Source organism: Chiloscyllium plagiosum, unplaced genomic scaffold (genome assembly GCF_037043375.1).
Source record: "Chiloscyllium plagiosum isolate Xiang-an unplaced genomic scaffold, Cpla_swu_hap1 HiC_scaffold_3, whole genome shotgun sequence".
Taxonomy (NCBI): domain Eukaryota; kingdom Metazoa; phylum Chordata; class Chondrichthyes; order Orectolobiformes; family Hemiscylliidae; genus Chiloscyllium; species Chiloscyllium plagiosum.
The window spans coordinates 138077478-138098927 of NW_028270141.1; the positions used below are offsets into that span (position 1 = coordinate 138077478).

At 43.9% G+C, this 21450-nt stretch overlaps 1 protein-coding gene across 3 annotated transcripts in view; it reads left to right on the forward strand.

Annotated features, from left to right (window-relative positions):
- The window catches only part of nphp1 (nephronophthisis 1), a 151975-nt gene that overhangs the window by 121053 nt on the left and 9472 nt on the right, over positions 1-21450 (forward strand). The window contains exons 17-18 of one of the 3 annotated variants that reach the window (XR_015754656.1): positions 7206-7542; positions 13079-13183. Coding sequence is in view for 2 of the 3 variants with exons in the window: in XM_087983826.1 (XP_087839952.1) it covers positions 13079-13189; positions 18030-18108 (190 nt within the window). In the remaining variant the exon portion in view is untranslated. Of the gene's footprint in view, positions 1-7205; positions 7543-13078; positions 13192-18029; positions 18109-21450 lie in introns of those variants that run through there. The other 2 variants (XM_087983826.1, XM_087983828.1) reach the window with 2 other exon arrangements.

A 21450-nucleotide genomic window follows, 5' to 3' on the forward strand; every position in this document is an offset into this window, starting at 1 on the left:
CAAAACAAAGTATGCAAGTAGCGTCAATATTGATTTATGCTTATCGTTCATTTACGATATTCGCAGGATGCGTCAGGGGATGAATTCTTATAGCCGATCTCCCACTTATTTGCCATAACTTAATCTGAGGGGCTACAGATAAACCCCAGAAAATAGTGTGTAAACAGCATGAGGAATAAAATAACAGCAGCAGGCCATTCAGTCCATTGAGCTTACTCCATCATTTAATGTGATCATGGATAATTGAACTCTTCAATGCCTTTAACTCACATTAGCCCCATAACACTTTACACCTTTGTTTTCAAGAATATATCAACCGCTACTTTAAACATAGTTAAAAGACTGAGCTTCTGCAGCCTTCTCAAGTAAAGAGTTCCAAGATTCCCTACCTTCTGAGTATAGAAATTTCTTGGACCTAAGTTACATTTCCTATATCTTTAAATTATGCCTCTTCATTCTCGAGGGGGGCGGGGGCGTATTCGATCTGAGTTACTCATCACATTAATCATAGCCTCTTTTGTAAGCACTGTGTTTATGTGGCAAATCCAGTTAAGTTTCTGGTTAATGGTAACCTCCCCAGGATGTTGATAGTGGGGAAAACAGTGATGGCAACACTATTAAATGTCTACAGGTGGTAGTTAGATTGTCTCTTATTGATGTTGATCACTGCTTGGCATTTGTGTGGTGCGGATGTTACTTGCTACCTATCAGCCCAAACCTGGATACTGTCCAGAATTTGAACACTGATTACTTCATTTTTTGAGAAATTGCGAATGATGCTGAACATTGTGCAATCATTGGCAAACATCCCCGCTTCCGACCTTACGAAGAAGGGAAGGTAATTGATGAAGTTGCTGAAGATGGTTGGGCTTAGGACACTACCCTGAGGAACTTCTACAGAGATGTCCTGGAGCTGAGATGACTGACCTCCAACAACCACAACCATTTTCCTATGTGTCAGGTATGACTCCAATCAGCCTGATACCCATTGATTCCAGTTTTGCTAGGACTCCTTGATGCTAGGACTTCCTGAAGAAGGGCTTATGCCCGAAATGTCGATTCTCCTGTTCCCTGGATGCTGCCTGACCTGCTGTGCTTTTCCAGCAACACATTTTCAGCTCTGATCTCCAGCATCTGCAGACCCCACTTTCTCCTCCTTGATGCCACACTGGTTGATTGTAGCCTTGATGTCAAGAGCTGTTTGAACCAAGGTTGTAATGAGGTCAGGAACTGAGTGGTCACTGAGCAGGTCATTATTGAGCAGGTGCTGCTTGGTAACGCTGTTGATTGAGAGTAAGCGGATGGGGCAGTAATTGGCTGGGTTGGATTTATCCTGCCTTTTATCTACAGGACATACGAAGACAACTTTCCACATTGTCAGGTAGATGCCAATGTTGTAACTGTACTGGAAAAGCTTGGGCTAGGCGTGCAGCAAATTCTGGAGCACAAGTCTTTTGTATTGTTGCCGGTATGTTGTCATGGTCAATAGCCTTTGCAGTATCCGGTGCCTCCGATCATTGCTTGATATGGAGTGAATCAAATTGGCTGAAGATTGGTTCCTATATTGTGGGGGGAACTGAAGGACGTAGTTTGGGCTGAAGATTGTAGCGAATGCTTCATCTTCATCTTTTGCACTGATGTGCTGGGCTTTTCTATCATTGATGACTGGGATATTTGAGGAGCCTGCTCCTCCAGTGAGTTGTTTAATTTTCCACCACCATTCTGGATTGAATGTAGCAGGACTGCAGAGCTTAGATCTGATCCATTGGTTGTGGGATTGCTTAGCTGTGTCTGTTACTTGCTACTTATGCAGTTTGACATTTAAGTAGTCCTGGTTAGTACCTTCACCAGGTTGACACCTCATTTTCGGGTATGACTGGTGCTGCTTCTGGCATGTCCTCCTGCACTCTCCAGAAAACCATGGCTGATCCTCTGGATTGATGGAAATGGTTGAGTGGGGGATATGCCGGGCCATGCTGATTATGCTGTTGATGGCTGACAGCACCTCATGGATGCTCAGTCTTGTGTTGCTAGATCTGTTCCAACTCTATCCTATTTCGCACAGTGATATTGCCACACAAGATAATGGAGGTTGCCATCAAAGTGGAGATGGGACTTGGTCTCCACAGGGAGATGGTTTGCGTACCAGGGATCCACGCATAGCTTGGTGCAGCCACACACAAAGGTGGCCATCAGGGTGAAGGTAGCATTTGGTGTGTTTTCTCCCCCTTTGTCTAGATCTTTGTACATGGTATCCCTTTGGATACAGGTCGAGAGTGTGATGTCGGAAAAGCACAGCAGGCCAGGTAGCATCCGAGGAGCGGGAGAATCGACGTTTCAGGCATGAGTCCTTTATCAAGAATTAGCTCATGCCAGAAACGTTGATTATCCTGCTCCTCGGCTGCTGCCTGACCTACTGTGCTTTTCCAGCACCACACTCTCAACTCTGATCTTCAGCATCTGTAGTCCTCACTTTCTCCTAGTCCCTTCGGATATGGTCCATCTTTGATCTCCACATGAAGTGGAAGATGGCCTGGTAACTGCAGCGGCGCAGGTTCGGGGTATAGGCCAGACCTGCATCACTTATAACAAGGAGAAAGTGAGGACTGCAGATGCTGGAGATCAAAGTTGAAACTTTATTGCTGGAACAGCACAGCAGGTCAGGCAGCATCCAGGGAACAGGAGATTCGACGTTTCGGGCACAGGCCCTTCTTCAGTTTCCTGAAGAAGGGCCTGTGCCCGAAACGTCGAATCTCCTGTTCCCTGGATGCTGCCTGACCTGCTGTGCTGTTCCAGCAATAAAGTTTCAACTCACTTATAACAACACTCAGAGTACCTCACACTTAATGACCAGTTTTTTACCTGACAGAGAGGGCGACCCATGCTCCCATCGGCCCAGTTTCAGCCTCACTTTAGTGACACACTCCTCCCAAGACTTGGCGCACGCCCCAGCCCCTCCAAACCAAATACTCAGCACCTTCAGGTGGCCTGTCCTTACCATTGGGGGGATAGAGGATTGGTCAGCCCAGTTTCCAAAGAGCACGGTCTCACTCTTGCCATGATTTACCTTGGCCCCTGAGGCCTGTTCAAACTGGTCACAGATGCACAAGAGTCTGTGTACTGACAGTGGATCCAAATGGAAAATGGCAGCGTCATTCATGTACAGGGAGTCCTTGACCTGTAGGCCCCCACTGCCACGAATAGTCACTGCTCTCAGGCTTGTATCCTTCCTGATGGACTTGGCAAATGGCTTTATACAGCACATAAACAAAGCAGGAGTGAGTGGCAGCCCTGCCTGACTCCAGATCTGATTGAAAAGCTTTCTGATTCCCGCTCAATGATTGAGACTGCACTAATGATGTTGGTGTAGAGCAGTCAGATCCAATTGCGGATTACCTCCCCAAGCCCATTTTGGAGAGAACACCTCTTATGTACATGTGCGATATCCTGGTTCAGCCTAATGAGGCAAGTGTCCATCCCCTTGTCCTACATGTAGGTGATTGCATCCCTGAGTAGTGCGACACTCTTAGCGCAGGTTTGGTCGGCCTGAATCACCGATCCCAGAGCAGATGTGACCCAGTTGGTAATGATCTTTGATAAGAATTTGTAATCCACATTTAACAGTGAGATTGGTCGCCAACTTCTAATTTCCTCCCTCTTCACCTTCTGCTTATAGATGAGAGTGATGATGCCTTTCCTCATGGATTCGCTCATGGTACCTGCCAGAGGTATACTGACATATACCTCCAGCAGGTCCTGCCCAATCAAGTCCCATAAAGCAGAATAGAACTCAACTGGTAAGCCATCGCTTCCAGGAGTTTTATTATTTTCAAAGGTTTTGAGGGCCTTGGTTAGCTCATCCAGAGACAGCGGCTGGTCCAGCCTCTCCCGCGTTTTGTCATCTAAGACCTCCATGATAGAGGACAGGAACAACTGGGAGACCACGCTGCTGGTGGGCTTCATGTCATACAGTCTGGCATCGAAAGATTTGCTGATCCTCATGATGTCAGACTGAGATAACATTTTCGAGCCATCATCTTCCTTCAGGCTGCTGAGTACAGAACTCTCCTTGTGCACCTTCTGCAAAAAGAAACATGAGCACGTCTCGTCCTGCTCCACAGAGTGGACCGTGGAATGGAAGATTATCTTGGAGGCCTCCAAAGCAAAGAGTGAGGTTTGCTGGCCCTTCATCTCCTGGAGATCCTCCATGATATTGACCCCCATTGTCTGCAGCAGGAGTAGGTTCTGCATATTTTCCTGGAGTTTTGACAGTTTACCCCACATCTCTCTTACCTTCTGCACACCTTTGAGGATAAAGAACCTCTTGATGTTCGCTTTGACCATTTCTCACCAACTGGGGGTCAACAACTTCGCATTCAACTTCTATGTTCCCTTGCCAGCTCGCTGCTCATCCTGCTGGTGACAGTTGGCCAGCAGGAGGCAATGGTCAGAGAAGAACACCGCTTGACGTTGGCGGATCTGACCAAGGACGCTCGGGACACAAACAGGTAATCTGTCCTTGAGCGGACAGATCTGTCACCCCGTGACCAGGTGTATCTATGCTGTGCTCCATCTGCAAGGGTCCTGAAGACATCGTGCAGCAGTCTCCGACTAGAATGACCAGCCTGGACATAGCCAGCAACAGTGGAATTTGCTGCAGGATGGCCAACCACTCACTGTTTCTCGCTGGGGCATACACATTAATAAGTCTCAGGGGAGCATTTCTGTACATAACGTCTGTGATGAGGAGGCGCCCACCCACCACCTCCTTAACCTTGGGGATGATGATGTTGCGTGCTCGCAGCAGGATACCAGGCTGGAGGAGCAGTTTTCATTTCCCCCGACCAAATTGACGGCGCTCAAGATTAACCATTTCCTCAACAAGCTCACAGTTGTTGAATCCTGAAAACATTGAGGAGCTCAAAAGGGATAACGCAGGTTGGAGAACTGTGAAGCCCCTCTTTGAGTCTCCAGTGGACTGGTGGGAAATGGCTAAGAAAGCCAACATGGAGACACACCATGCAGAAGATTTAATGCTATGCATGTTAATGCTGGCAATTTTAACCCATTTTAAAGTTTATAAGGTTACCAGTGTCCATTCACCAACGGTTGTGTCACTGGAGTGGCTGTCTGCATCCCTGTGGTGTGGGCGAACTGTTGGACCCTCGCAGGACTAAGGTAGCTGTCCAGTTCCTCCCTAGAGCCATTTCCCCGGTCTGGTGGCATCAGGCTGAGACCAGGGTCAGCAGAGTCCAGTTCTGAGTCTGACAGATGGACTGTCAGAGGATCGCAACTCCCAAATGCTGTGGTGCAGTAGGTATGCCCTGGTTCTCAGCAGTTGGGGCTGAGCATTACCAGTCCCCTCAGAGGGTCCGTCATTTCCAGGTTGGGGGGTACTACTCTCCACTTCCCCCATGGCGCTCAGCCTCTTTTTCTGATCGTGGCTATCCTTTCCCCCCCTTTGCTATCAGAGGAGCTGCTGATGTCATCCTCATGTAGCTATGTTTTCCCATTTTGCTATGAGGTTTTGAGGGTCTGGTGGGTTTTCCTTCTCCTGTATTTCACCGGTATCCACTCCTCCGCCTCTTTGGTTTCCTCCTCTTCCATTGACTCCCATCTGTCTAGCTGGAGGTTAGTTTGGTTGCTGTGCCTCCACACTAACTGCTGTATAAAGTTAGGGAACGGTTTACCGAGCATCACAGCCAGATCTGCAGGGGCTGACTGGACCTCCCAGTCACCGCCCATTTCAATTCCCCCAACAACTCCCTTTCCGACATGACCATCCTTGGCTTCCTCCATTGCCAAAGAGAAAGTGAGGACTGCAGATGCTGGAGATCAGATGGAGGAAGAGCGCCTCATCTTCCGCCTAGGAATCCTCCAACTACAAGGGATGAACTCAGCAACACGACGGTTGGAGGAAGAGCGCCTCATCTTCCGCCTAGGAACCCTCCAACCACAAGGGATGAACTCAGATTTCTCCAGTTTCCTCATTTCCCCTCCCCCCACCTTGTCTCAGTCAAATCCCTCGAACTCAGCACCGCCTTCCTAACCTGCAATCTCCTTCCTGACCTCTCCGCCCCCACCCCACTCCGACCTATCACCCTCACCTTGACCTCCTTCCACCTATCGCATTTCCAAAGCCCCTCCCCCAAGTCCCTCCTCCCTACCTTTTATCTTAGCCTGCTGGGCACACTTTCCTCATTCCTGAAGAAGGGCTTATGCCCGAAACATCGATTCTCCTGTTCCTTGGATGCTACCTGACCTGCTGCGCTTTTCCAGCAACACATTTTCAGCTTCCTCCATTGCCAAAACAAACCACAGCTCCTATTGGAGGAACAACACCTTATCTTTCACCTGGGCATTCTACAGCCCCGAGAATTCCACACTGAGTTCTCCAATTTCAAATAACCTCCCTCCTCATCCTCCGACACCATTCGTAGCTCCTACCCCTCTCTGCCACTGCTCTCTGCCATCAACTGGATTCATTCCTTCCATTGACTAACCAGGTCATACCCTCTACCTGTTTTCACCTATCCCCACTTCACCACCCTGCCCCCGCCATCCCCTTTTTCTACAGCTCCCCCTGTACCCACCCACAGTCCTGAAGAAGGGTTACAGACGAAACGTCAACTTCTCCATCTCCTGATGCTGCCTGATTTGCTGTGTTCTTCCAGACTCCTACCTGTCTGTTCCACTCCAGCCTGCTCTTCTTTCTGGGTGCCTCTTGACTCAGTTCTGTTGCTGGATGGTGGTGCCTTCTGTTGCTGGATGGTGGTGCCTTGCTGATCCTTGGCATCCACGGCACACATTGCCGCCGCCCGTCCCCCCATTTTGGGCAGGCCTTGTACATTGGCCTACTTCTCCACACAGGTTACAGCTTTTGGAGACCTTGCAGTCCTTGGTCAGGTTGTTTGCAGTTCCAACAAACGGTCACCTTACAGTCCGCCGCCATGTGCCCTGCCCTCCCGCAGGTTCAGCACACTCTAGGCAGCCCTGCATACGTCGGGTAGCCTCTGCTTCCTCCATTCGCGAGGCTGGAGGGTGATGGAGGATGTTCCCATGGCATCCACCTTCAGGGTCACCTTGACCAGTTGTTTACTGGTCCAGATTCCAAACAGGTCTACAACGTCGGGAAGGTAAGGATGTCTGCTGCTGGGACGTGTGGGATGTATGTATGGATTGTAATATTCCTGGTCCTCATGCAGGGAGAACATACATTGGCGCTGCAGACAGGATGGAGAACAGAGCCTCTTTTTCCTCAAATATCTTCTGGAGACATTCACATTGCTTCACGCTCCTGAAGGTCACATTGAAATATCCACTGCTGTGAAAATCCTGTAGGCAGTTGGTGTCTGCTGTTTGGAACCCACGAGAAAAGTCGGATCGACCAGTGTACATTCTTCCACCTTCTTCACAGTCTTCCGGATTGTGTTCTGGACTCCCTGGCCTGGGCCATGGGTGGCTGCTGAGGGCATTGCTCCACTTTGGATTTCCCCGAGTTAGCATTAGTCCGAAGCCAACATGAAGATTCACCAAGAACAGGTCAGTTCAATCCAACATCCAATCACAATCCAGCGACCGCAGTTTGCCAATGTGACAGTGACCCATTCATTCCTACTCTTTGTTTTATGTCTGTTAGCCAATCTTTAATCTATATTAGTACAATGCCTTCTATACCATGTGTTTTATTTTGATATCCAAACTCCTGTGGGAAACCTGTGGGAAATCCAAATATACCATATGCGTTGAGTCCACTTTATCAATTTTCTTCATAAATCATCAAAAGTTTGTCAACAAGGGTGATTTTCCACTTGCAAATTCATCCAGATTAAGACCAATCAGATTACTTTTATTCAAATGTCCATTTGTCACATCCTTACTGATGGTTTCTAGCATTTTCCATTCTACTTATATCAGGCTGATGGGTCTGTAGTTCCCTGATATTTGCTCTTAAATAGCTGGTTAACATTTGCAAGCTTCCAATCTGCAGGAATCATTCTGGAATCTACAGAGCTTTGGAAGATGATTGCCAGTCCATCGACTATCCAGGGTTTCTCCAGATAGACAAGTGTCACTGTGAAAATAAGCTCCCTAGGTTAAGTAGATTGAGCTGATGCAAACTTGGACAAAAGAGTTGAACTTAAGAGGAGGAAGAAGGAAAACTTGCCTTCACTAATGTGCTGCCACTATTTAATAAAGATAGTAAGGAAAAGCCAGGGAACTACTGACTGGTGAGCCTGACATCAGTGGTGGGCAAGTTGTTGGACGGAATCCTCAGGGACAGGATTTACACATATTTGGAAAGGCAAGGACTGATTATGGAGAGTCAGCATGGCTTTGTGCATGGGAAATGAGTTTTTTTTGAATAAGTAAAAAAGAGGATTGACGAGGGCAGAGCAGTGGACGTGATCTACAGTAGTCCTCCCATATCTGCAGGGAATAAGTTCCAAGACCTACCATGCCCAAAACCGCGGATAGGAGCGAACTCATTCATTTAATTGGGAAATTTACCTTCCTGGCAGCTCCCAGTCCCTGGTTCTGGAAGGTTCCCTATAATATGTTCAGGCTGCGTTAAACTGCGGGTAACTGAAACCGCGGAAAATGATTCCATGGATACGAGGGTCACCCTGTTTATGGACTTCAGTAAGGCGTTCGACAAGGTTCCTTGTGGGAGACTGGCTAGCAAGGTTAGATCTCACGGAATACAGGGAGAATTAGCCATTTGGATACAGAGCTGGCTCAAAGGTAGAAGACACGGTGGTGTTGGAGGGTTGCTTTTCCGGCTGGAGGCCTGTGACCAGTGGAATGTCACAAGGATCGGTGCTGGGTCCACTACCTTTCGTCATTTATATAAAAGATTTGAATGTGAAGATAGGAGATATAGCTTGCACATTTGCAGGTGACATCAAAATGGACAGCAAAGAAGGTACCTCAGAGTACAACAGGATCTTGATCCAATGGGCCAGTGGCCTGAGATGTGGCAGATGGAGTTTAATTTAGAAAAATGCAAGGTGCTGCATTTTGGAAAAGCAAATCAGAGCAGGACTTATACTCTTAATGATAAGATTCTAGGGAGTGTTACTGAACAAAGAGACCTTGGAGTTCAGGTTCATACTTACTTGAAAGTACAGTTTCAGGTAGATAGGATAGTGAAGAAAGCGTTTGGTATGCTTTCCTTTGTTGGTCAGAGCATTGAGTACAGGAGTTGGGAGGTCATGTTGTGTCTGTACAGGATATTGGTTAGGCCACTTTTGGTGTATTGTGTGCAGTTCTGGTCTCCTTCCTATTGGAAAGATGTTGGAAACTTGAAAGGATTCAGAAAAGATTTATAAGGATTTTGCCAGGGTTGGAGGATTTGAGCTGTAGGGAGAGGCTGAATAGGCTGATTTCCCTGGAGTGTCGGAGGCTGAGGGGTGACCTTGTGGAGGCTTATAAAATCATGAGGGGCATGGATAGTCTTTTCTCTGGGTGGAGGAGTTCAGATCTAGAGGGCATAGGTTTAGGTTGAGAGGGGAAGGATATAAAAGAGATCTACGGGACAACATTTTCATACAGAGGAATGAGCTGCCAGATGAAGTGGTGGAGACTGGTTCAATTGCAGCATTTAAAAGGCACCTGGATGGGTATATGAATAGGAAGGGTTTGGAGGGATATGGACTAAGTGCTGGCAAATGGGACTAAATTAGGTTGGGATAGCTGGTGAGTATATACATGTTGGACCAAAAGGCCTGTTTCTGTGCTGTACTTCTCTGTGTGTCTATGACCATGCTGCATTTGATTGAGGAGCCCGAGCTAAATTGGAGTCATTGGAAATTTGGGGGAAAAGTCTGTGTCATACTTGGCACATAGGAAGATGATTATGGCTGTTGAACCTACATCATTCTTAGTCCCATGATGTCATTGTAGGGGTTTGTCAGGGTAGTTTTGTAGGCCCAACACCTTCAACTTTGCATCATTTTCCTTCTTTCGTAATGTCAGACGTGGAAATGTTCACTGATTGCACTATGTTCAGCCCAACTCAAACTTTCTCAGATACTGAATCAGCCTGTGTCTAAACGCAGCAAGACCTGAACTGAATTGGGTCTTTAATTAGGTTCAATCAGAGATCCCTGGCTGACAGATAAGAACAGGAGTGTCAGACAACTTATTCACTCTGAGAGTTGGCTCTGAGAGAGCTGGACCAGTGGCAAGGACTCTTGCACTGACTACTGACAAGTAACACATGTCACACACATACCAGGTAATGACTATCTCCAGCAAGAGAGAATTACCATAGCTCCATGGTTTTGATGGCATTATCATCACTGAATTTTCCATCATCAGCATCAGTGATGAGAAACTGAATTGGACTAACCAATAAGTACTGTGGCTACAAAAGCAGGTCAGAGGCTGGAAATTTTGGGAATTCTGCAATAAGTCTGGTGAACTTCCAATGTCCTCCCTCTATGGTAATTATATCTTTTCAGAGATATTAAGATGACCAGGCTCCTATATAATTAAAGCAAGACTTCACTATTTTAGTCCTTAAAAATTCTTGAAATGAAGGCTAACGATCCATTTACTATCCTAATTGTATGCTACATCTGAATGTTAGCCTTCACTGTCTTATTGACACGTCCTTTTGCATTTGTACACTGTCTAATTATCGATTTGAGTGGATGCGTGTTGCTCCAACAAAACTCAAACTCAATACTGTCTAGTAAAAAGCAGCTCACCAGATTGGCACCACACCCACTGCCTCCAACATTGACTCCTTTCATCACCAAGGTATAGTAGCAGCAATGTGTGCCATTTATATTGCATCGATTCACCAAACTTTCTTGGACAGCAGTTTCTAAGCACATGACCTGCACTTTCTAGAAGAAACAGGTGAGCAGGTCCATGGAAACACTATGTCTTGCATGTTCCCCTCCACGCCACCCACCATCTTGACTTCAAACTGTTTTCCTGTTACTGTGTCAAAGTCCTGCGTACTGCCTGCACCATAAGGACTTCAGTGGTTCAAAACAGCAGCTCACCATGACTTTATCAGTGATAATTATGAATGTGCAATATATATTGTCCTAGCCAGCAATGCCCATATCTCATGAATGACTTTTTCTTCTGAAAGGGAAGGAGGCAAAGGGATTTCTTTCACAGCCACATGAAATGTGATTTGTTGCTTTAAATTACTGAGGTGGGACAGAAATTGAAATAATTGCACAGAGGGTGCAATCCTGTCACCAAGTCACCCCTGATGTACACATGAAGAGTCCTTGCCACTGATCCAGTTCCCTCAGAGCTAGCTCTGAAAGTGAGCAAGATGTCTGACACCCCTGTTCTTATCTGTCAGCCAGGAGTCCCTGATTGGGTCAGATTAACAACCCCAATCAGGGAACTCATATTCAAATTTTAAGATGCCCCAATTTGTTCAATTGTGTGTGTGTGCCTGGTCTTCAATGAATTCATTGTGTTTTGAGAATATGAATAAATTTCAAGACATTCCTATCTTTGGAGAGTTTGCAGAAAAACCAGTCAGATATGCTCTGCACAAGGAGATTTGTGTAAGATTTTGAAATATTGAGTCTTTATTTTCCTTATCTGGAAACCGATACCCAAGCAAAATACTTGAGCTTCATTGTGATGTCATACGTACAGGATCATGATAGTGTTATTTCATTGCACTGTGACAACACAATGCGTATAAAGAACAGAAGACTACAATGCTTCTGTTTCTCAGATACGAAATCAGCCCAAATGCAGCGACACCTGGCTGACCTGGTTACAATCACCACAGAAACTGAGTTGAAGCAACTCAAAATCAAACTGTAAGAAAAACACATGTAGATTAGGGAGTAGATGATATATTCAAAGACTTTAGAGATAGATAGTTTGGCTACAGGTTGGATTTTACAAGGAAGGATGGGTTAAACCTTTTTTTAATTGAGTGTATTTATGATAGCTGACGTGACGGAAATGAGACAATACAGAAGAGGGAAAACCACTTGAGGCAGTGGTAGTTGGATTTTTGTTAAGCAAAGAGTTAAAAAGTTTTTGGGATAGGTGGGGATGTTGATTTGCCATTAAAATCAGGATCAGCTAATAGTCTTAGTAAATGGCAAAACAAGATTAAGGGGCTGAATGGCCTCTTCCTGCTTCTGATTTGTATATTCCTTTCCATTAGCCTGGAATCAGGAAGGGGAGATGAATAGTCAGCTGCTTTTGGGAATTGGGTCAAGGGAGTCGAAGATGGGTCTCAAGATAAACCCAGAGAAGCCATGGCAGGGATAGACTAGAAACTAGAGAAAGGTGTACATTTAGGGCTAGGAATTTGTTGTAGAGCGAGCCTTGGAAGAAATTTGGTTCAGTGGATTAAGGGGCTTCAACATAACAATATATATGATTGAACATACTGCAGAATTCACCATAATAAAATACTTCAATGAGTTTAGTTAATAACACACTTGGTCTTTGAAATGCATGATCATGTCTCATAGTAACTTTTCTTTCTATTTAATTCAAGTTGAAAGTAATGGAATGTAATATTTGTAAATCATATCTGATATTATGTCTAAGAAATTATGTCAAGATTTAATGTAGTCACATGCTGAAATGGAATTATTTTATCAGCAAGTTGCATCCATAAGTGGACACTGCAGAAGCTGTGAAATAGTGATGTCCAACATTCTGCGGCTATTGTATAGTACAGGTGCACAATCCTTTATCCGAAATGCTTGGGACCAGCTGGTTTTTGTGATTCAGAATTTTTTGGATTTCAGAATAAATGAAAGTTTGAAGGTGAAATTTTTTAAAATCTTACCGGAGGAGCAGATTCACTCAGTAAAACAGGCCTTGAGAGAGAATTGAGGCCTGCCGGTGCTGAGCCACGCTCCTTCCATGTTGCATCTGAATGACACGCATCGAGTGGGTGTTGACTGGGTTAACTGTTTGCACGTCAAACAACCTTGTTAATGAGAAAAAAACGTCACAAAAAACCTTCGGACTTTGGAGCTTCAGAATTTTGGAATTTCAGATAAAGGATTGTCTACCTGTAGTTACAGTTAAATTGCCTCCATATTAAGTGCATTTTTTTTTACAGCTTACTTCCAGAAACTTTAGTTGGCCCAAATTGCTACATCCACCTACTGGCATTCTATCGACAGTTACTTGCTGATGCACTTCTTAAAGACAGACTTAATATGCAAAAAGCTGGTGAGAGCACAGGCCAAAAGCCTGCACTACCTCCAAAAATGAAAGTTGCTGTTTAATGTGAGAAAAACCTAACATAAAGCTATGTATGTTAGTTATCAATTTTATAAGTTGATTGTCTTTTGCAACAGTATCTTTAATCTAAGATAAAATTTAAAAAGCCACCTTGTTTCAATATATCCCTTACCCCCATGTTGGTGTTTGAAAAAGCTGAGATGGTTGTGAATTGCTCAGAATATTTGCATTCTTGTTTTTGCTTCCAAAGTGGATAACTTCTCACTTGTCCATATTATACTCCAGCTTCCAAGATACTGTGAACAGTCTTGCAGAAAAATCATAATGTGGCTGTACACATAGAACAGATCATAGAATCCCTCCAGTTTGGAAACAGCCCGTTCAGCCCAACAAGTCCACACCAACCCTCCGAAAAGTAACCCACCCAAATACATTCCTTTACCCTATTACCCTATATTTACCCCTGACTAATACACCTGACCTACATATTCCTGAACATTACGGGGAATTTAGCATGGCCAATTCGCTTGACCTGCACACCTTTGGATTGTGGGTGGAAACCCACACAGACACGGGGAGAATATGCAAACTCCTGAGGCTGGAATCAAACCTTGGTCCCTGGCACTGTGAGGCAGCAGTGGTATCCACTGAGCTACTGTGCTGCCTGCACAATCATGGAATGGAAGAATTTTCCGTATACAGAAGTGTCAGGTTGGTGAGTTGAAGTGTGTATGGTGAAATGAGTGCAGTTGATAACTCTTATACTTAACGGGACCCTACTAATTCAGCAAATGCTCTATTGGAGCATTGGTCAGCGACCAATTCCCTGATTAACCTAAATCACTCAGCACTGGTTGTCTGGCATATATGTACATGATCACCACAGTCGGGCCCTTATCTAGTTATTTTTCTCCTTCGTTTGCTTGGTGAGTGCTGTGTTGCCTTCCACATGCAACCTTTCCCCTCTCTCTGTCCTCGCATTGCAGACTCTCTCATGCCTTTATGACAAGATTTATTAAAGATGCCACTGCTATTTTGCAGCTTTGCTGCCACAATGCTGCCTTCCCTTATCTGGGAATCTCTACTTGCTGCTCCTCTGTGTGCCTTTGTCAGAATGGGCAAAAATATGCACCCTTTGAAGGGCACTGCCTGCACTTTCCAACTCCTTTTAAGGTGTCAGCAATACACCTGTGATTTAACTTGTGGAGATTCTGTGGCACTTGTTGTAAATTTTAAAAGCTTCATAAAATGATATCTGACCTTTCTGAATAAATCAAATAAGCTTAAAATTTCTCCTTAATTGTATAAAGCCCATGAGTTGTGTTTCAGAAACCTGACTGATGTAAATCAGTTCTAGCTAAAGGCAGCTGCCGTCATGAACTAAACATGTGTAAAGTACATTGTGTCCCGTTACCTCGCAAAACTATTGAGTGTCAGTTTCAAGGTGGGATTTGTGCAATCTGAGCTCCAGTATTATGCTGGCTAAGGCTAAGACTTAATGTGCCCACAAAATTTCTCATTGAGTCTCCAAAGCCCCAGAAAAATGTTGAGAATGCTGAATTGTTAATCTGTGTGCTTTTACCTTATCCATTTACTTTCAAGAGATTTTGGATCTCAAAATACCTAATCATTATTTATACGTGTATACAAGCCTCTTGTGATTCACATTACTATGAAAATGGGAGGGGAAGGATCAGGGTAACCATGAAAATTTTCAGGCAAGGCTAGTTTGAGTCCAGGACAAAGAAAGCAGCTGGGTTGGAAGTTCCTCTCTGTATCAACTGTGTCTGAATGCAAGCTTTTTTGATTGTTTCAACATAACACCTATGGATACTGGGTGGGTGACAATGGGAAAGGGGTATATGTTGGGACATGGAAATTGTGGGGGAGGGTGGTAGATAGGGAGGTGAATGGAGTGGAGGGCATAGAAACATAAAAAAAGGGACAAGATTAAGCCATTCTGTTCATCGAGACTGCTCCATCATTCAGTATGATCATGGCAGGACATCCTACTCAGTACCCTGTTCCTGCTTTTGCCCCATACCCTTTAGCCCTAAGAGCTATATCTACCTCTTTCTTGAAACCATTCAATTTTTTGGCATCAAACGTTTTTTGTGGCACAGAATTCCATAGACTCATCACTCTCTGAGTGAAGGAGTTTCTCCTCATCTCAGACCTAAATGGCCTACCCTATATCCTTGTACTGTGACTCCTATTTCTAGACTCCTCAAGTGTCATTGGGAACATACTTTCTGCATTTAACCTGTCTAGCCATGTTAGAATTTTGTAATTTTTTATGAAATTCCCCCCTCACTTTTCTAAACTCTATTGAATATAGTCTTAACTTCCAGTGTCTGTACTGCCAGTACTGTCATCCCAGGAATCAGTCTGTTAAATCTGTGTTGCACTCACCCCAGAGCAAGGCAGGTAGAGCGAGAAAAAAGGAAACTTCAGAAAACACCATGCCCCAGAGGAAAGGCATTGTATCAATTAATGGAATAATCAATTATCCAAATGAAGCTCCCGCCCATAATCAAGGGATAATCGAGGTTCTGCTTTACTTCAGCCCAGTTGTATTAAAAAAATCTGTTAAGCTCTCTAGCCCTTGGAAATTGACTTGGAGAAGTGAATGATTTGGACATGTTAAGAGGATGGGCAAATGCATGGCAGATGAAGTAATAATGTAGATAAATGTGAGGTTATGCCTGCCTTGCTCCCTCTCTTTGTCTCAGTCCTGGTGTGGGGGGTGGGGGGCAGATAGACTGGACACCAAAAGCAAGATTGCTACTGCCTTGTGCGGGGGGGGGGTGAGTTTCAAAATAGCATGTGCACACACTCAACTTCTTACTGTTCAACTGCCCTGTATAGGACCATGTTGGAGAGATTATCTGGGGAAGGGGGTTTTAGGGTACACCTCTGTGTAGAACTCCAGGCAAAGCATGGGGAGAGGGAGAGGTCATTCATTTTTAGATGGTGCCTGGGCTCCAATCGATGTCCAGGACTGTTCTCGGCAGCATTTCAGTAAGCCGAATTCACTTTTAATCATTGTAAACAAAAGACGCAATCAGTGTTGGAAACGACTCTTTGATGTAATGTTTTTAATTGGGACTTTGAGATCTTCTTTGGATAACTGATATTCAGATAATCGAGGTTCGTCTGTAACCAGCCTGCCTTAGCATGCACCTGTCTCATGTCCAACAGGCCCAATTTAGTTTCACAATTCACCATGGCTAATTCTGCTCCCCTGCCCCCCCCAAACTGGAATAAAAATTGTATTTTGGGGTCGTTTCCACAAATAAGAATCTGCTGAATCAGAAAGTTTCCTGCCTTCATGGTGAAAATACTGCCCTTTTGTTTTGAATGATGTTAAAGAATAGCATACATAAGGCAATAAGACTAAACAAATGTATAAATCCTTAGGTAACAGCATGGAACCGGACTGAGAAGCCAATCTAAGTGATTCTCTGGCTAGACTGGATAGATAAGAATCCAGTGGTCAAGTTTTGTGCAGTTCTTCCCAGTTAGATTATGGTTAAGAGGCATTGTGGAAGATGTACTTAACAGTCATGATTTGGAGTGCTGGTGTTGGACTGGGGTGTACAAAGTTAAAAATCACACAACACTAGGTTATAGTCCAACAGGTTTATTTGGAAGCACCAGCATTCGAGGCGCTGCCTCTTTATCGGGTGGGTGTGGAACAGGACCATAAGACACAGAATTTATATCAAAAGGGTTACAGTGTCATGGAGCTGTATTGATATATTAAACAAATTTAGATTAGGCCTTTCATCTTTTAGGAATGGGATTATACTAGTTTTGGCTCTTTAATATGTAGATCCCAGAACTCCTTTTAAGTTATTTTATCAAAATAGCTTCAGCTTTTCTAACAATAGGTGCCATTTCCACTCAGATAATGCATTAAAGGCATGAGGTTAAAGTCTGTATTGCAATATTGAGTTAGACTGCTTCTATTTCTAAAGTGTGAATTATGGAATCTTACATGCATTTATGCAGTTTTGAGCAAAATAAAATGTAATTCTGCAAATACTAATTCACCCCATAAACTGAGGCAACCTGAGGACTGCAACCTAACGTTTGGTGATTTTTAACTGCTTAACAGTGCCACATTGCAGACAAGGAGGACAAGGCAGAATAATTTTAAAACAAACTAAAACAGTTCTGGAGAAGGTCAACATTAGCAGTATTATACTTTTATTTTAGGGATGGTTTTACTTTTTCAGTCTTAGCACTGAAATCTGACTTTGCTTAGAACTATTTTTGTTTTGTGAAACTTAATTTGAAGGATTCAGACAAGGATTTCACCACTCATTTGGCAAACTATTCTTTACTTCAGTGTAAAAAAAAACTTTTTCTAATCTCCTCGTTCTCTTGTTAACAACTTCCAATAAATATCTGATTAATACTGATTTCATAACTAGAGGAATATTCTTTTACTGTATCACTCTATCGAAATGTCTCAGAATATTAAATCTTCTCAGCCTTCAAAGTGCCAAGAAAAGATAGTCTAAGTATTGCAAATTTCTTCTCATTATGGCCACTCCTTTTTATAGAAGGGCCAACTCTTCATTGACTCCTGTATCAAGATGTTAAACTTGGCTAAAACATAGCTGACTAATACTGTTTATTCCCATTTTACTGTGGCAACTCCATCAACTACATTCCCCACCCAAACTATTGTAACTTTGCCAAAGACGCTATGTGTTTTAGACCAGTTGGGCCAGTTCTTGTACTTCTTAAAATTTAGTTTGAACAAAGAGACTTTTGATGTGCACCTTTCAGCGTTGATTTACCTTGTTTACCTTTTTTGCAGATCTCATCTGTAACCCAGTGCTGGCGACATTTCCAGAACTGCTGGAACAAACTGATATTTTAGATGCTCTTAGGGTAAGTCTGTTGTCAGTCAGCATTACCGTTTTCTGATCATGGTCAAAACCGCAATTTATTTCAACAAGTTACTTTCTGCTTGATAATGCTGCATGCACCTGCCCTATATTCACTAATACAACCAATAGAATCCTGCTTCAAGTTTTCAGGTCTTGACCATCCCTATGTCCCTCTTGTCAGTCTTCCATTTTTCATTGTATATCAGTGTTTATAATGGAATACTCCAACCCATCTAAAATTGCAGAAGCACCTCCTCCTCTGCCAGTACTTAATGTTGACTCATTATCTTGTCCTCTTTGACTTTCATAGGCTTTGTTTTCACTACCAATTTTTGGTAGAAAAATAAATGAAATGCTCCATGGCATTGCCCTATCTTATTTCAGTAAATATTTCAGTCTCTGATCTACGTATGTCCAACTTCCACTGTATGTATTCTTTCGTATTTGCAACTCTTGTAGAGACAGATTTTACATTTGTTTGAGCTTCTTGTCCTCCTGTCTTTAAGTTTTCTCAGTGTATCTTTTTGATTGTAGATTTGGTCACTAAATCTAATTTTATTTCTTCTCTTTGTACTCTTCAGACTGGTAATGCATTTCGATAGTGACTAGGGATTTTTAAAATAGTGTAACAAAAATGTGAAATGTTAAAGCAGCCTTTTTTTATTGAAATGATTCTTATTCTTTACAAAATTATAAAATTACAAAAAAAGTAACAATCTGAGATATAACAACTATTACAATAAACTAACTGCTACTCTACAAAGCAAATAACAATTTTAAAAAAGCTACCCGTACTATAATTCAACAAATAATTGAACAAGATAAATTAAATTAAATTAAATTAAATTACTCCACTCAGCGCAATTCCCCAAAAAGCTCCCTAGCACTGGGAGCATCAGTTAGCATACCCGTATTTATTCAGGATTCTTCCTGTCAGGGCATCTGACTCATCAGACTCAAGTCTCGTGGCTAAACGAAAGCTCTAGTTAATATGGCCAATAAACTGCTTCTAGATTGTTTAGAAAGGGCCGCCATGTCTTGCAGAAAAGTTCTGTTTTCTGGTGTACTTTACTTGTAAGCAAGTCCGGGGTGGTGTGTTCCATAACTAATCTATGCCATCTCAGCAGGCCCGGACGGCTTTCTGAGACCCAGCTCATCAAAGTGTTCTTCCTTGCACAATATGTAGAAATACAGCTTTTTCTCATGCTTATCTAAGGAAGGCAAATTTGGCAGGCCTGGGCTAAGAGGCACAGATCTACCTTTACCTTAGTCCCCAGGATCCCTTCCGTGACACTTGCCATAGCGCCCCCATACTTGGAAAGCTTGGGGCATGAACACAAACAATGGGTAAGAGTGCCAATACCTGTTTTGCATTTGGGGCATAATGGAGATGCTCCCTTTTCGAATTTCCCAAGCCGCTCTGGGGCCAGATGAACCCTGTGAAGGACCTTCAGCTGCATAGCATGCATCCTGTTTCAGCGAGAACTTTCTCACATTCTCCCAAATGTCCTCCCATATCTCTGACAAAATCTCCACTCCCAGCTCTTGCTCCCAGACCCCACGGAGCTGCTCAATATTTTTCGAGGTGCCATGTCCCAGTAAATGGTAAAGGGTGCTAATCAGGAGAGAGCCTGTAGTCTGGAGCACTTTCCTCTCTACATCAGATCTATAAGGATCAATCAGAAGTGTAGTCTTTTTCTGGATAAAGTGCCTGAAAGTAGCAAAAGAGGTCCCTGCTGGGCAATTCATACTTCCGACTCAACTGATCGAAGGATATCATGACCTCCCTCTCAAATAAGTCTCCCAGACAAGAGACTCCCCTGGACATCCATAACATAAAACCAGAGCCCATCAACCCTGGTCAAAATCCTGGCATTCCTACTAATGGAGTGAGAAAGAAGGTTTTAGATAAACTGCCGTTACTTTGTCACATTGCTCTCCACACTTTAACTGTATTGATGACAATTGGGTTCCAACAATACTCTGTGACTGTCCTCATCCTATCCATGAATAACAGATTAATAAGGGGGCACATGGCCTGGGATATCGACCTTGGGTAGTCAAAAGCCCAATCTTTCACAAAGGATAGGAGGGAGGGACCTTATTTGGTAACTCTTGATATCTGGAAAGTCTTACCCCCTCCATTCCCTGGGGAAGTTGCAATTTGGCAAGCTTAATGAGAGGCTGCCTGTGATGCCAAAATAAAAGAACCAAGCTGAAAAATGTGTTGCTGGAAAAGCGCAGCAGGTCAGGCAGCATCCATGGAGCAGGAGAATCGATGTTTCGGGCATAAGCCCTTCAGGAATCCTGAAGAAGGGCTTATGCCCGAAACGTCGATTCTCCTGCTCCTTGGATGCTGCCTGACCAGCTGCCCTTTTGAGCAACACATTTTTCAGCTCTGATCTCCAGCATCTACAGTCCTCACTTTCTCCTAAAAGAACCGAGCCAACCATTGAGTCTCAGCAATGTTTGCCTAGGCAACATCAGAGGAAGCATTCGCATGGTATATAATACGCGAGGGAGAACTTTCATTTTATTAAGAGCTATTTGCCCTAACCAAGATATTGGAAGAATCTCCCAACGCTGAAGATCCTGCCTTATCTTATCGAACAAGTGCACAAAGTTAGCCTTATATAACTGATCAAAGGCAGGAGTAATGAAAATGCCTAGGGACAGAAAACCTCCCTGTGACCACCTGAATGGGAATCAGATTTCACCTTTGAGATCGGGTATTCCCCCACAGGCTTGGCCTCCGACTTCATAAAATCAATCTTACATCCCGAGTAAGAGTCAAGTAAGTTGATATATTGTATTAAATGAAGCACAGACACTGCCAGGTCTGTGATCTTATGTGCCCCATCAACCCTGCATAGAGTGTGATCTTATGTGCCCCATCAACCCTGGCCAAAATCCTAGCATTCCTACTATAGAAATTATATTGTGGTCCCTCCAGATTGCCTCCACCATTGGCTTTATCACCAGCCTGAACAACACTAGTGAGAGGGGACAACCTTATTGGCTGTCTCTACTGATACTAAATTATTAGATCTTATGCCATGAGGAAACACCACTGCCATGATCACTATATAGCACTTCCACCCATCTGGTAAAGACCCCACCGAGAACAAACCGCTCCAGAACATAAAGATATGGCCACTCCACCCAGTCAAACACCTTCTCCGCATCAAGGGAGAATACCAGGCCTGGGAGTCGACCTCTGCTGTCACACCTGGATCATGTTCAGTACTCTTCTAATGTTATTAGAGGACCTATAGCCCTTAATAAAACCTGTCTGATCCTCCTTTACAATAGAGGGCAACACCTTCTCCAATCTCAATGCTAG